This window comes from Malus sylvestris, chromosome 5 (genome assembly GCF_916048215.2).
Source record: "Malus sylvestris chromosome 5, drMalSylv7.2, whole genome shotgun sequence".
NCBI lineage: Eukaryota > Viridiplantae > Streptophyta > Magnoliopsida > Rosales > Rosaceae > Malus > Malus sylvestris.
This window is the reverse complement of record NC_062264.1, coordinates 32456138-32471153: the sequence shown is the minus strand read 5'-3', so window position 1 is coordinate 32471153 and position 15016 is coordinate 32456138. Positions and strand designations below refer to the sequence as shown.

Sequence of the window (15016 nt, the reverse complement as noted above, 5' to 3'; positions counted from 1 at the left end):
CAAGATGCCCTTTTTCTGCTGTGGAAAGCATTAAAATTTGAATGGGTCAGAACAGAAGAATCAAAACCAAACCCACTATATATGCTTCTTTGCACTTACTATGGACCTTGCAATACCTTCACCTCAAGACCTACAACCAAGATATATGTATTTACATCTACAATCACGCGATGAGTGTTGTTGATATATATTTTCTTATGTCAACATGTTAACATGATGAGTGTTGCAGATATATACAAAGGGATGTATCTCCAATGAGACATCAGATTCCCTCCTTTTCCTCATGAAAGTTTGACCCAAATGTCAATTAAATACTTTGGGTTGACTTGCTGATTGTATATTAGGACTTGAATTTCCTATATCTCTCGAGTTTGAAGTCATAGATGAAAAATGGTGAAACATGCGATACATGAGGTTTAACGCTGCAATCTGGTTTGAGTTTTGACTCATACATTACCCCCATTTTTCACGGCCAGCCACTTTCTCCTTTAGCCGCACTCCTTATGCATTCAAAGTTTGGAACTAAAACGCGGTGGAAACGTGGATCTTTACTTGGAATGTCTGCATTTTAGTCTCAATTTTTGCCCGTGCTTCACTTTTACACTACATTCTTTTTCGTTTTCCCTGGTCGGAACTTCTGAAAAGACTTCATTTGCTGGGAAAACGACAAGAGTTTTTAACACGAGCCGTTTTGCTGTTCTCAACAGTGAGGGGGAAATGAGAGAGCCTGTTTCGGTCCTTGGTTGTAAAGTACGTATGGAGTAAATACTCAACGAATCTACAAACCAAGAGCCGGACTTGGAAATAATAATAAACAGATCAACTGTTGATGTAACACTAAACGCGGAAAGATTGATTAGTGCACAAGCAACAAACTATATAACACGTCTTGGTATACATATATAAATATATATGTTCTCTGGACAAAAATATACAAATATATGAAACCCAAATGTATTCAACCTTAACTAATGACCACTTCACTACGAGATAAGGTACTTATTTCGGTCTGCTGTACATTCAAGACTATACAAATATACTAGCAGCAATGACCCCAAAGAACCAATATAGACAGCGCTGCACATCAATCGGTACAATTATCAACACAAGTACAAGCAATAAGAATCGAGATTCACAGGCGAATGGTGCTCATAACTGCAGTATTGAAATCCAAGCCGTAATTGAAAGGTGACTTTGTTATGAGAGATCTCCATGTCTTCTTCTTTGGATGGTAGATTTGGATGTAAAGTGTTCCTGCTCTCTTACGCAGTCGTGACCTGCGGATTTCTGCTGGTTCAACTGCCTTCAAAAGGGTTATTACATGCAACTCTCCATCCAATACAACGAATCCAAATTCTGAGTCGCATGGGACCTGTCTTGGTAGACGTGATTCCTTACGCCAACGGTTTGAAGCCATGTCGTATCTGCAGTGCAGTAGACAGGAATACTTTAACTATTATGTGGAAGCAACATAAGCAAAAACTTCAATAAAATGATCACTCAAAGATCAAATTAATAATGAGGAAGAAATTCAAAGCACATAATGCATACACACAAAAAGACATCAATAAGCAGTCACAAAAGTGAAATTAAAAGAATGTGATCCCATAAGAGAATTACCTGTACTAAACTACTGATAGTCCCAGAAAACCATGCATCTCTCAACATTTTTTTTCAGTAACAATCTCTCAACATTTTTAATATATTACTTTAGAATGATTAAACAAGATTTTCACTTGTGTAAACCACAATCAATCAAATAGAAAAGTAAACTAAAACATCACAGCATTGTGTCCCGGTAGAACCTGTGCCATTTAAGTCATAAATTTAAATTGCCATAACCATCCAAATTAAGTCACATAATAAGTTTTTCGTAGTTCAATATAAATGAAAACACGAAGATTTCGGGCTCTGTCTTCTGCATTCTCCTTGTGGTGAAAAATAGAGATAACATTGAAACTGAAAAAGTGTAAACACAAACAAAATCATGCCAAAACAGAATGAGTTCGAAACCAGCCCCTCCCTTGGTTGTTTCTTTCCGGAAAAATGCAAACACAGTATTAAAGTGGAATCATATATCACATACGATCAAGCCACCTGACGACTTCCAGAAAGCCACATAGCTCGGATCTTCTTACAAAATAAAATGTTGATACTTTAGGATCCATAACCAAATAAAATGTTGATACCTTCAGTCAGATCTCTCTCTGTCTGACTCTCTCTCACACACTTACACATACAAAACATGTTTGCCCATGGTGCAAGGAAACAATGGCCACACTCAATCCAAATTCTTATACCCTGATTTCGTCACCCCATTTACAACAAACTTCTTCAGGAATGTCCCAGGTAGGTACTTGCTCTGAGCAACTTTGCACGCTGATTTCCGTCCCTCCCCGAGTTACGGTTGCAAGATCTAGTAACACTAGCATTTCAAACCCTATATTCCCGATACGGAAATCCAAAAGAAAAGTTTTTGGCATACCTCACGGTCAAAATTCCATTAACCAACAAAGATAAATTCAACACCCAGTGAGGTCTAAGAAAATGTAATACGCATCGATACACCACAACATGAGGCACCACCAAGTATTCCCTATCTAGATCACACATAGTACATCAAAAACCAACTGTTACCCACTAAACTAAACTCAATTGACATCCAATTCAAACCGATCCAATAAAGATACCCTAAAACACTTGAACTTGAAGCTTTGTATAGATATTTAATGCTGACACTAACATTGGATTGTCACTAGCAGAACAGAACAAGCAATGTTACTTCAAGACCGAGCTTAAACACAAAACACACAAAAGCTAAAGATAATGGAAAAACTACCTGAATATAACATTCCGATCAAGCATGAAAACAGCAGGTCGACTGCGATCATCGCCATCTTCCACGACAACAGTTTTGCCCAGTCTCATCCTCTCCCCTGCTTCCCACATCTCTCCAACCTCTCGCCACCTGCAACCACCATTCCCATTCTTCAATTCCATTACCACAGCGTCTCTGTAATGCTCGTCCACCGGAAAAACCCCTGATATTGTTCTGGACTCGCCGTACCCACCCATAACCCAGAACTCCCTCTCCTCGCCATCCCCAACAAAGAACCCCGCGCACCCAGCCCGAAAACCTGGCAACCCGTCCATTGCAACCCATTCATTTCTACCAATGTCATACCGCTCGACTGAGCTCATTCGGCTTCCAGCCGCGCTGAACAGAGTGTGCCGGGAGCCGCCGCCAGCGACGAGAATCTCTCCCGAATTTGGAACCGCGGCGCAGGCGAAACTTCCGCGCGGCGTGAGCATAGGAGCGAGGAAGCTCCACGAGGAAGTGCTGAAGTCAAATCGGAAGACCGCGGAGGACGGCGAGGGGCGGTCGATCGGAAACGAACGAGTGTCGAAGAGCGAGCCGCCGATGACGTAGAGATGGGGCCCAATGGAGAGGGAGGTGAAGTTGCAGAGTCCGTAGACGTGGGGGTTGCAGGGCATGGGCGGGAGGGGGCACCAGGCTAGGGTTCGGGGATCGAAGAGGAAAGGGGCGGCGACGGAGGGGTCCTGGGGGAAGACGCAGAGGAGGTGGGAGAGGTTGCTGCGGTGGTGGGTCTGGCGGAGGGCGATTAGGGTTTTGGAGGAGAGGAAGAGCCTCCATGATTTGCAGGTGGGTCGGAGACGGGCCTGGTGGGAGAAGGGGATGAAGGAGAGGATCAACGCAGAGACGTCGTTTGGGAGGCCGGGAATTAGGGTTAGGGATTCGTCGGTCGGAATCAATAGCGAAGAGGAAGAAGAAGGAGGAGGAGATGGAGGTGGAAATCGGGTCATTTCTTCCTCTTCGGGTTCCGATTGGGCGTTGATCTTTTTACCTTTTTTTTTTTTTTAATCTCAGTTTGTTTGGACATGCAGCTTGTGCAGAATGTCCAAAAGGCTACAGTTGAGCAACACGTGGATTGGCGGTTGATAACTCCCTCCATTTTATCCGGAAGGGATGGGGTTACTTAGCTAAGGGGTTTTTTCATGGATTTTTTTACAGAGTTTAAAGTTAATTTTTATACAATATAATAAAATATTAAAAATATGAGTTCGAAAAGAATTGATGGGGAGTGTCACTTTTTTTTTAAAAACGATATTATCTACTATAAGATGTGGAGAAGTGGATTAAGCCTCAAAATGAACTTACAATAATGTGGTTCAAATTCTTCTGCAACAAACATCAAGTTTTCTTCTAATTTTCTTTGTCAAGAGCACAAACCAACAAGAATCACAAAAGAGTCACAATCTATGACTTGTTCGGAAGTACTTTAAAATGACTGCAAGCGATTTGGTGAAAATATTTTTAGAATTAAACATTAGTAAAAATACAAGTGAATCTTGAAAAAAACACACTTAAAATACTTTTAGGAACCATAAATATTTTTTTTTAAATATTTTCAATCATTTTAAAAACACTAATAAACGAGCTTCTAGTCTCTCTAAAGTGATTTGAGATTGAGCAGAGTTTGGACCCAATACAAAATTCATTGTCCAAGCCATTGGACCCATTATTTGGGCCCAATAAAAAACCAACGAATTTAACAGCGGTCGTCTCTTTCTTGTGAAGAAAGAGTGAGAGTATGGCGCGAAGGGAGTGAGAGGGAGCCACAAGAATGGCGAAAATGTGGGAAGTGCGAAGACTGCCACTTCCACAAACCAAACGACACGAACAACGCAACCCCAAACCAACGAAGGACAAAGGGAAGAAAAGCAAAGAGTAAGCAACTTCTGCAAGTTTTTTTCGTTTCCACTATAAAAATCTCCGATTTTTTACGAGAAAATGGGACCCGAATCGCTGAAATCTTGATGGGTTTTGATTCTTGTGAAGAAGGGTATCTGCGTTTCTGGGTTTCTCGTTGAGAATCAATCGTAATGGTATTTTTAATTTCGAAACTTTGTTTTACATTTCTGGTTTCTATTTGTGAATTTCCCATGAAAATGTAATTTGATGATGAATGCTGCTTCAGTAGTATGTGGAAAATGGGATCATCATAATTTTTCCGAAAAGACGATATTTTGAACTGCTCTAAAATACGGGAGGTGGATTCAAACTTGGATGCAAAGGGATATCATTGTAATTATCTTAGATTGAAAACTTAGGGGGATAAATTATGAGATCCCATAAGTTTTTTTTTCGTGGTCAGTAATCCGATGTGCTTATTACCTACTATTACCTACTGAAGGCGTAAACTGACTATTGTGGTACATACTGTGCTAACAAAATGTGAAAAGGGAGATGAACTGATTATGTGGTAAAAACTTTTAACTGCTGCAGGCCAAGCCAGTGACCATTGTTGTTGGTTCTCATATTTGGGTTGAAAACCCAGTTTGGATTGACGGAGAAGTACTAAACATTAAGGGAGATGACGCTGAGATTCAAACTAGTGGTGGGAGTAAGGTAATCTATTATTTGCTAGTTTCATTTTCAAGGATTTTGGGTGCTGAATCATCATTGGTATTTATATGATTTTGTATGTGTTTGGTTCATTAGGCAAAGATGGAGCAGTTCTTAATGTGATTTTTTTTTATTTTTGTATTTTTGGAGCACGATAAGATTTTGTATGTGTTTGTTAACCCAACTTCAGGCAGGAGTTTTATGCATCATTCTAGTTTCTGCTTAGAAATATCAAGATGTTATTTAAGAAGAGACCGAACCTGCTGTTATATTCTCTTGGAAGATTTCATAGGCATATCCTTTTTTTTTTTGAGTTTTTTGCAGCAAAACATGCAGTTCTGATGTCATTTTGGGACAGACTAAAAAAATCTCTTATAAGAAGCTTCTGTTCTATTTTTCAGTCATTAGTTTCCTTATAAAAAGAGACTCCATGAGTTATGTGCCAAAATATCACATAGATGCAGCTGTACTGAAAGGCCAATTTGTTATTCTGTTAAGTCGACCTACTTTGTGTTGTCCAGGTTGTTGCAAAGCTGTCAAAAATATATCCAAAGGATACAGAAACTCCTCCTGGTGGAGTTGATGACATGACTAAGCTATCATACTTGCATGAACCCGGAGTGCTTCACAATTTGGCAACTAGATATGAGATAAATGAAATTTATGTAAGATTTTTCTCATCTTCTGTTTTGTGTTAATTAATGTACATCCTGGTGAAGAAAGTGATTAATCACTGCAGCTATGGGCGTCTCTGTTATAATACTTTGACATCATGGCAGACTTACACTGGAAACATTCTCATCGCCATCAATCCTTTCCAAAGTCTCTCACATCTGTATGATGCTGATATGATGGAACGGTATAATGGAGTACCATATGGAGAACTGAGGCCTCATGTTTTTGCAATAGCCGATGCTGCATACAGGTTAACTGTGTTTCTTTTGCATCCTACTCTTTATCCTTAAATGATGATGCAGTTACTTAAGTGAATTTCCCAAATGTGATCAGGGAAATGATTAAGGAGGGAAAAGGAAACTCGATTCTGGTTAGTGGGGAAAGCGGAGCTGGTAAGACCGAAACAACTAAAATGCTTATGCGCTACCTTGCCTATTTGGGTGGTAATGCTGCAGCTGAAGGGCGGACTGTTGAACAAAAAGTTTTAGAAGTAAGCTGTGTATTTTGGTATCTAACGTTTTTAGTGAGTAAAGTGAGATCTGAAGCCTTGCATAACTATCCTTTCCCATCACTAAACAAAATGATGTTAAGTGCCAATCTTTTATTTATTTTCTCAACTGGGTAATATTCATTTTATTGTTTCCACTTGTACCATTCTAATTTGTTTTGGTTGTAACTGACATGGTGCAGTCAAATCCAGTTCTTGAAGCATTTGGTAACGCTAAGACTGTTAGGAATAACAATTCCAGGTGAGAAATTTTTAAATGCTTTAGTATTTTGAGTTGTTTCTGCTGTTAGTACATTTGTAGGCTCCGCATGACTTTTGATATACTTTTACGTTTTAGGTTCATGGGCATTCAGTGTATATTTATGTCAAGAGTAGAGAATAATACTGGTTTGCATGTACACTCAAAAAACCAGGGTTGCAGTTTGTTTGTGATGAGATTCCTGGTGGAAAAAAATACATTGAAATTCATAAAACCCTTCTTCTTCTTCTTCTTCTTCTTCTTTATTTTTCTTTTTATTGGGTGGGGGGGTGATTATTTGGCAACATGATCTATTTGGAACTGTACAACAGTGAAACTTTCGTAGTCTGTAACTAACTTTTGTTCTCTTGAAAATATTGGTGAAGCCGCTTTGGGAAATTTGTCGAGATTCAATTTGATAAATGTGGTAGAATATCAGGGGCAGCCATTAGAACATATCTCTTAGAGAGATCTCGTGTTTGCCAGATTTCGGATTCAGAGCGTAACTATCACTGTTTTTACCTCCTCTGTGCTGCACCGCCTCAGGTAGATCGCTCAATTTTCTACTTTAGTGCATATATATGATATTTCCAAAATTTTCCGTTAACAGATTTTAATCTTATCAGGAAATAGAGAAATATAAGTTGGGAGAACCTAAGTTGTATCACTATCTTAATCAATCAAATTGCTATGAACTTGATGGCACAAGTGATCAGCACAATTATCTCTCCACTCGGAGAGCCATGGATGTTGTTGGAATAAATGCAGTAGAACAGGTATGTTCTTTTGATTTGAACCTAACATTTGTTTACTGCTAAGTTAAGCATCTTTATACAGAACTTCTGGGAATAATTCTCTCTCTCTCTCTCTCTCTCTCTCTCTCTCTCTCTCTCTCTCTCTCTCTCCCAGGAGGCTATTTTCAGAGTTGTAGCTGCAATTCTTCATCTTGGGAATATTGATTTTGCCAATGGGGGAGATAATGACTCATCTGTTCTGAAAAATGACGAATCCCTTTTTCATCTTCAAATGACAGCAGAACTTCTCATGTGTGTCTCGAGCTTTGCTATGGACACAATTCCTTTTTCTTTTTCTTTTTTTGTGTCAATCACAGTGCAGTTTTGTTCTGTCTTATTCGTATTACAGGTGTAATCCTCGGGCTCTGGAAGATGCACTGTGTAAGCGTGTAATGGTTACTCCAGAAGAAATTATTAAAAAAAGTCTTGATCCCCATGGCGCAACAGTTAGCAGGGATGGATTGGCCAAGACTATATATTCTCGTTTGTTTGACTGGTAAGATGCTAGCTTCTGAATCATTCTCACTCAAATGATTACTGTGGAAATGAAGCATCTAACAATATTGGTTTTATCTATTTATTTATTATTTACTTTTTTATCTTCAGGTTGGTGGATAAGATCAATTTCTCAATTGGACAGGACCCTAACTCCAAATGTCTGATTGGGGTTCTTGATATATATGGTTTTGAAAGCTTCAAAACTAACAGGTAATGGTTGAATACAGAAAATGTTTCAGCCTGATTATGTTCTGTGCATGTAAAAAAAACAAAAACTTTCTGATCTATATTTGGTACACATAAGAAGACCTGACACTACCTAGCATCAGGTGACTTGAACTTCTGACCTGCACTAAGGTACTTGGGAAATCGTCCATATATTGCTGAATCCAAATTCACTCAGTTATAGATAATAAAAAACTGAGGAGATGAAATTAAATTTACCTAGACTCTCACTGAGTATTTTCACTCCTAACTTATTATGTCTCATTAATGCAGTTTTGAGCAGTTCTGTATTAATTACACTAATGAAAAGCTGCAACAACATTTCAACAAGGTATGAGGTTAGTCATACTTGAAAACTTCAGTTTTAAGTAACTTGTTTTTAATATATAATCTAAGTGGTATGATTTGATTCAGCATGTATTCAAGACGCAACAAGAGGAATACACTAAAGAGGAAATCGATTGGAGCTACATAGAATTTGTTGATAATAAAGATGTCCTTGATCTCATTGAACAGGTCTTCTTTTTACTCTCTCTCTCTCTCTCTCTCTCTCTCTCTCTCTCTCTCCCCTTTAAAAATGAAGACTTGTCCCTTTCCTGTGCTGCATCATTCATGATATTAGAGTGTATCATTGTGAACGGCCATGTCTATGGGACATCATGTTTGTTGTTGCAACCCTTATTTTAGAACCCCAAATGTCTTTCCACGCCATGATAATAATTGGTAAAAATTTTGCATGTGTTTCTGAATGGTACATTGAATTTACTCTCTTGGTTTTATTTTAGTGTATTTCTGATTTGTTCGTCCAGCAGTTAACTTATGAGTAGTATACTGAATTAGCTGCCATACACCCATACACTCATCACTAGTTGATTTCGTTTCTGCAGAAGAAAGGGGGGATTATTGCTCTGCTTGATGAAGCTTGGTATGAACATCTCTTCATTCTTGACTGCAGTTACATGCACACACACACTTGCTACAAAATGGTTCTTGCTCAGATACTTCATATTAGGTGAAGTTAAGATAGAAAATCTCCACTTTCTTCACTGAAATTGCACACACGTGAACAGAGATTCCTGCTCAGATACTTCATATTAGGTTGGATGGCACACACATGCACAGGATCTCCACTTTCTTCACTGAAATTGAACATTATTGTGTTGGATGGCACTGAAGTTTTCAGTTCATCTATATTTCTAATCACATTTTTCTTGGACAACATTTTCGCGTTGCAGTATGTTTCCAAAATCAACTCATGAAACATTTTCAACAAAGCTGTATCAGACATTCAAAGATCACAAACGCTTCATCAAGCCAAAACTGACCCGCTCAGATTTCACCATTGTTCATTATGCAGGAGAAGTGGGCTTGGTTCCTGTATTTTGCACTGAAATCTATCTTTTGTAATGTGGTTTCCACTGAACTGTCTTTTCTTTTTGCACTTTTTTTTTCAGGTACAATATCAGTCTGATCAATTTCTTGACAAAAATAAAGACTATATTGTTCCTGAACATCGAGATTTGTTGAGTGCATCGACATGTTCTTTTGTAGCAGGCCTTTTCCCTCCACTTACTGAGGAGGTGGCCAAATCTTCCAAGTTTTCATCCATCAGTTCTCGTTTTAAGGTATCTTCTATTCAGGCCGTCTGCCTACAATTGTGGTCTTGGAAAGAATGAGTATTGTTGTTTTGGATTATACCATACAAAATACTGGAAAAGCAGTTACTCATGTTTTTTCATGTGTCATGAGATGATTTAATTCACAGAGGTGAAACTTAATTTTCTGACCATTTTGATGCAGCTACAACTCCAACAATTGATGGAAATACTAAATTCTACAGAACCCCATTACATAAGATGTATAAAGCCGAATAATGTTTTAAAGCCCGCTGTATTTGAGAATGATAATGTCATGCAACAGCTACGTTCTGGTGTAAGTATAATGTGAACTGTGTGTATACTACGACTTATAATGAATTGGTGGCCTTAATACTTTGTCATTTGCATAGGGTGTTTTAGAGGCTGTCCGAATAAAATGTGCTGGATACCCTACTTACAGGAGTTTTTCTGAATTTTTAAGTCGATTCCGTGTCCTGGCCCCAGAAGTTTTAAAAATGGAGTAAGTTCCAACTTACGCTTTCATTTTTAATTTTTTTTTCTTCACATTTTCATCTTCAATCTCATTGGTATCTTTTCTGCTATTTCACTGGTATTTTGGTTATGTTCCCATTTCTGAACTTAATGCCTATATGATCAGTTGTCCTGAAAATGAAGCCTGTGAAAAGATTTTGGTGAAGATGGGCCTTAGAGGTTATCAGGTAATAAGAACATTAGTGCTTATCAATCACTATTACATTTACAATCACACGACAAGTTCACAACAGAAAATTATGGAACTCCAGATATACTTGGATTTTCCGTGGTGGTTCACCACAACTATCATATAGTAGGAAGCTCCTATCCTATGACTATTATTGATTGGATAGCTATGATGCAGAACCCAATTGAAATAGCTGAAAACAGAGAGAAGAGGGAATAAGGAGGGGAGGAAAGAAAATGGGACTGATAGAAATTCAAGACACAAGATACCTTTGTAAATAATGAAAAGTTTCCCCCAGAGTTTGATCATGACTTATTTATAGAGCCAGTGTGAAATCACCTTAAAATCAAAGATTGCGTCATTTAGTTGCAAGATATCTTTATATATTCAACTAAGCTTTATTTACGTATTTTTTTGTGCAGATAGGGAAAACAAAGGTTTTCCTAAGAGCTGGTCAGATGGCTGAGCTAGATGCAAAGAGAATACTCTTACTTGGCGACTCATCTAAGGTGATTCAAACGCGGGGCAGGACTCGTATAACTCGTAAAAAGTATGTTTCTACACGGGAGGCTTCTATTTGTGTACAATCATTTTGTAAAGGTGAGTGCATAAAAAGAAGAGATAGCCATTTTCTTGAGATGTTCCTTTTTCTTTTTTTTTTTCTTTTTTAAGGCAAAATCCTGAAAACTTTTAGTAGATTTGATCCTCCTGAATTTATGTAGAATTGCATTACCCTAGCAGTTAGTGCACTTATCCACTATATACTAAATACCCTTGCAATTATCTGCATATACTCGCTAGTTTTATATGTACAATATTTTACAAGTATTTCGTTGTTTATGATTCAGGAGAACTGGTTCGCAAGTTATTCAAGCTCAAGAAGCGGGAGATTTCCGCAGTTAAAATTCAGAAGACTGCCCGTAAACGCCTGGCAAGAAAAGACTATCTCAGAATCAAGTTCGCTTCGACTATCTTACAGGCAGGTGTAAGGGCAGTGGCTGCCCGTGATGAATTTAGATATAGGGTTAATGCGGCAATTATTATTCAGGTGATTATCCAGCTTCCTGTATGGGTAACTTGCTATATACAATATACATAGTTTGTTGCTTTTCACTATTTTAAACAAAGTGTCTTAACGCCTGGTGAGGAAAGACTCTCAACTTTGTTCTCCTTTCTCTTACAGACAGGTTTACGGGCAATGGCTGCTCGTTATGATTTTAGATGTAGAATTAATGCGGCAGTTATTATTCAGTTGACCTAGTTCCTGTTTCTCTATATTACATATTTGGTTGCTTTTCACATTGTGAAACACCTAGAGAAAATCTCAAAATTAAATTCTCCTCAATTGTCTACAGACAGGTTTACGGGCAATGGCTGCTCGTGATGTTTTTAGATGTAGAATTAATGCGGCAGTTATTATTCAGGTGGCCTAGTTTCCTGTTTCTCTAATTTTACGTATTTGGTTTCTTTTCACATTCTCTAAGGATATGTGAAACACCCGGAGAAAATCTCAAAATTAAATTCTTCTCACTTGTCTACAGACAGGTTTACGTGCAATGGCTGCTCGTGATGTTTTTAGATGTAGAGCCCAATCTAAGCCTAAAGTTATTGTTCAGGTAATAAGAAACTTAAAGAAGTATCAATAATGCAGCACCAAATTTCTTACTTCTAAGCTCTTGTTAAGAAATCATGCTTCGCATTTGAATGTTAAACATTTATGCTACGGTTAATGTGGCACTAAATATCTTCACTTTTAAATTCTTGTAATGGAACTATCCTTTTTACAGACAACTATTGTACTTTCAAGTTCGTTAACTGGATTTTGCCCATTTGTACAGACTGATTTGGAGACAAAAATAGCAGAAACACCGAAGTTGGAGCCCTCCGTGCAAGCTAATGTAAGCAAAGTTGATGCAACAGATTTGTTGCCTTATTATCAGGTTTCACTGATAGAAATTACGAAAGCGTGCCCTATTATTAAATAAGGAAAACTAATGAAAAGGGCTTGAAAACTTTGAGTTTTAATGACAAGGACAAAATAAAGGATAAAGTGAATAGTACCAAGATTGATTTTTTAGTGTAAAAATGTGGTTTTTCATTAAAGTGAACAGTACCAGGTGCTTTTCGTTAAAGTGCTGAAATCAATGGATGGCACTTACAATAATGCGGCACAAAGTATCTTTACTTCTAAATTCTCATGATGAAATCTATTTTCTACAGACGAGTATTATACCTTGTACAAAATCAGGAGCATTATGCAAGGTAGTGCTTTTTTAAGTGTTTTTACTTTTTACTGAAGCTTAGATTATGTTTGCAGACTGACTTGGAAAAAGAAAAGGTTGAAGAGGCAACAAATGCAGAGTCCTCCCTGCTTACTAATGTAAGCAGAGGGTTTGAAATAGATGCATTGTCTAAAAGTCAGGTTGCACAGGTAGAAATTGAAGATGCATGCTCTATAACCGAAGATCTTTCAAGTCCTGATCAAAACGCTGAAAGAGTTAAAATTCTTACTGCAGAAGTTGAAAGTCTGAAGGTAATGATATTGAACGTATAAATAAGAGAATTACCATTCTATTTATTCCATTATTGTTGTCATTTTAAACTGGCTTCGGAATTACAGCATCTACAATTTGATACTCCTGTCTGTTTTCACATAGGTCATGTTGCAAGCTGAAAAACAAAGAGCCAATGAGTGTGAAAGGAGATACGTAGAAGCTCGGGTATCAAGTGAGGAAGGACGTAGAAAGTTAGAGGAAACTGAAAGAATAGTTCTTCAACTTCAGGAATCTTTGAACAGGTAGTACGAATTATACTCATCAGTATTTCTGTTCTCATTCATCTTGTGTATGTGCTGGTCTAGTTTCTTCACAAAAATAGGAATCAAATATAGTTTCTATGTGTTAGGACTTTGAAATCCTATTTTTTCAAGCGTGCTATAGGTTTTTCTTTTTGACAAAAAAAAAAAAAAAAGAGTAATTCAATTCAGAATCACTGTAATGAGATTCCCAATATAAATTTCTTTTGACCATTAATCAAGATTTTTTTTTTCTTTGGGTACATGATGCAATAAGCTGGAAAGCACCAGAGACAGCATTTCAGTGACGGGAATTTTGCTTCTAATTTGTTTAGATTTGTGCATATATGACAACTTGCAATCATTCTGATGTTTGTAAAGCTGCTCATAAATTCATTTGACTAATACTAAATATAATCTAGTGTGTTTCAGGATGATATATTGCATGTCAAACCAAGTTTCCGAGCTGAAAACAATATTATCTACAGCATCCAAGTCAAGTTCAACAACTTCAGGACCTTTGGTTAGACACGAAGGGTTTGATAGCATTTCCAGTAACTCTGATTATTCATCCACCGACTCAGATTTCACTTTTCCAGCTCCAGCTACAAGTTCAGTTAACTTTTCTTCTACCGGCCCCAGTTCTATCCAGCTTATAGTTCAGGACGTTTCAGGCGGAGAAGTTTCAGGTTAGTTTAGTTATATGTATTTTGGTTTTCTGGTCATATGTAGGTACTTTTTAATTCAGAACAACCATCAATATTCTAAGTAAGTTTGCAACTGGTCCCCCACTTTGTATGTGATTTCACCAAAGACAGTGGTCCTATATCATACAAAACATGTAATGTTTCTATGGCGAGATTAAATCGCCACAATTCAATATGTTTATGACTTGTGAGTTGTGTTTCAGTGTTTTACGTTTTCATTTTTCCCTCGATGATACATTGCAGGATCTGAAAACGAGAAGGAGGGGGCTTTTGATGACTTCTTCTGACGGAGCTTGTTCTAATTATTTTCTTCTTTCTTGCTTAGACATGCGTCTCTCATTAACCGTCAGACTTCTGGCACTGTAAATAGATCGCCAGACTTGAACATATACGTCCCATATGCTTCATACCGGTTCATAGACCGACAAGTTTCTCTCAAGATTATACAGATCCATTGGTCAGGTAGTGTGTAGCAAGGGATCAAATGTAGTAAATTTAGGGTAGTAACGTCCGTTGTGATTTCAGTTTGCCTTGTTAACCGGCCACGGCCTTAACGTGCACAAGAAGCTTCCTCCAATTTTACTTTAGCATTTCACTGTAATTGATTTTATTAGACAGCTTCAGGGTGTTAAATTATCTCAACTCAATGTATATATTGTGGTGCTTTTTTTTTCAAACAACTGCTCTAAGCCAAATTTCTCGTTTTCTCGTAACTTTTTTGGTGTAACTGTAGCTCCGTCATGTGAGTAAAATCTCATAAATTTCATAGTTAGATTCAATAACGGGGAATTATCCGGATTTACTTGTAAAATTCTCTTATGTTTTGATTT

At 37.7% G+C, this 15016-nt stretch overlaps 2 protein-coding genes across 11 annotated transcripts; one reads left to right on the top strand and one right to left on the bottom strand.

The window, feature by feature from the left end:
• Positions 1–876: 876 nt before the first annotated feature.
• LOC126623262 (F-box/kelch-repeat protein OR23-like) lies at positions 877–3897 on the bottom strand. The gene is made up of 2 exons (XM_050292101.1): positions 2840–3897; positions 877–1424 (listed from the first exon to the last, which is right to left on the bottom strand). The coding sequence occupies exons 1-2, from the start codon at positions 3823–3825 to the stop codon at positions 1133–1135; spliced, it is 1278 nt and encodes a 425-aa protein (XP_050148058.1). The 5' UTR covers positions 3826–3897; the 3' UTR covers positions 877–1132.
• Positions 3898–4608: 711 nt separating this feature from the next.
• LOC126623260 (myosin-16-like) lies at positions 4609–14899 on the top strand. 10 transcript variants are annotated; one of them, XM_050292091.1, is made up of 30 exons: positions 4609–4750; positions 4862–4908; positions 5309–5431; positions 5950–6093; positions 6208–6353; positions 6437–6593; positions 6794–6852; positions 7236–7395; positions 7476–7625; positions 7759–7895; positions 7993–8139; positions 8250–8351; positions 8640–8697; positions 8781–8882; positions 9254–9291; positions 9602–9728; positions 9821–9991; positions 10167–10298; positions 10375–10484; positions 10623–10683; positions 11108–11285; positions 11534–11733; positions 11869–11937; positions 12041–12109; positions 12227–12301; positions 12524–12583; positions 13003–13218; positions 13343–13482; positions 13912–14168; positions 14430–14899. In XM_050292091.1, exons 2-30 carry the CDS (start codon positions 4906–4908, stop codon positions 14471–14473), a joined length of 3435 nt encoding a protein of 1144 aa, XP_050148048.1. In that variant the 5' UTR covers positions 4609–4750; positions 4862–4905; the 3' UTR covers positions 14474–14899. The 10 variants fall into 10 exon arrangements, 9 of the variants coding, with proteins under 9 accessions (XP_050148048.1, XP_050148049.1, XP_050148051.1 ...); XM_050292092.1 differs by lacking the exon at positions 11869–11937; XM_050292094.1 differs by lacking the exon at positions 14430–14899 and having other exon boundaries at positions 13902–14138.
• The last annotated feature ends 117 nt before the right edge of the window (positions 14900–15016 follow it).

What these genes read in the sequence shown, in the direction of transcription:
- LOC126623262 (XM_050292101.1), bottom strand. Translation starts at nt 3,825, where the DNA reads ATGACCCGATTTCCACCTCCATCTCCTCCTCCTTCTTCTTCCTCTTCG. An exon ending in GATCGGAATGTTATATTCAG is followed by an intron (nt 1,425 to 2,839) that starts GTAGTTTTTCCA and finishes ACTGCACTGCAG; the next exon opens with ATACGACATGGCTTCAAACC.
- LOC126623260 (XM_050292091.1), top strand. An exon ending in TTGTTCATTATGCAGGAGAA is followed by an intron (nt 9,729 to 9,820) that starts GTGGGCTTGGTT and finishes TTTTTTTTTCAG; the next exon opens with GTACAATATCAGTCTGATCA. An exon ending in AGCCTAAAGTTATTGTTCAG is followed by an intron (nt 12,302 to 12,523) that starts GTAATAAGAAAC and finishes CCATTTGTACAG; the next exon opens with ACTGATTTGGAGACAAAAAT.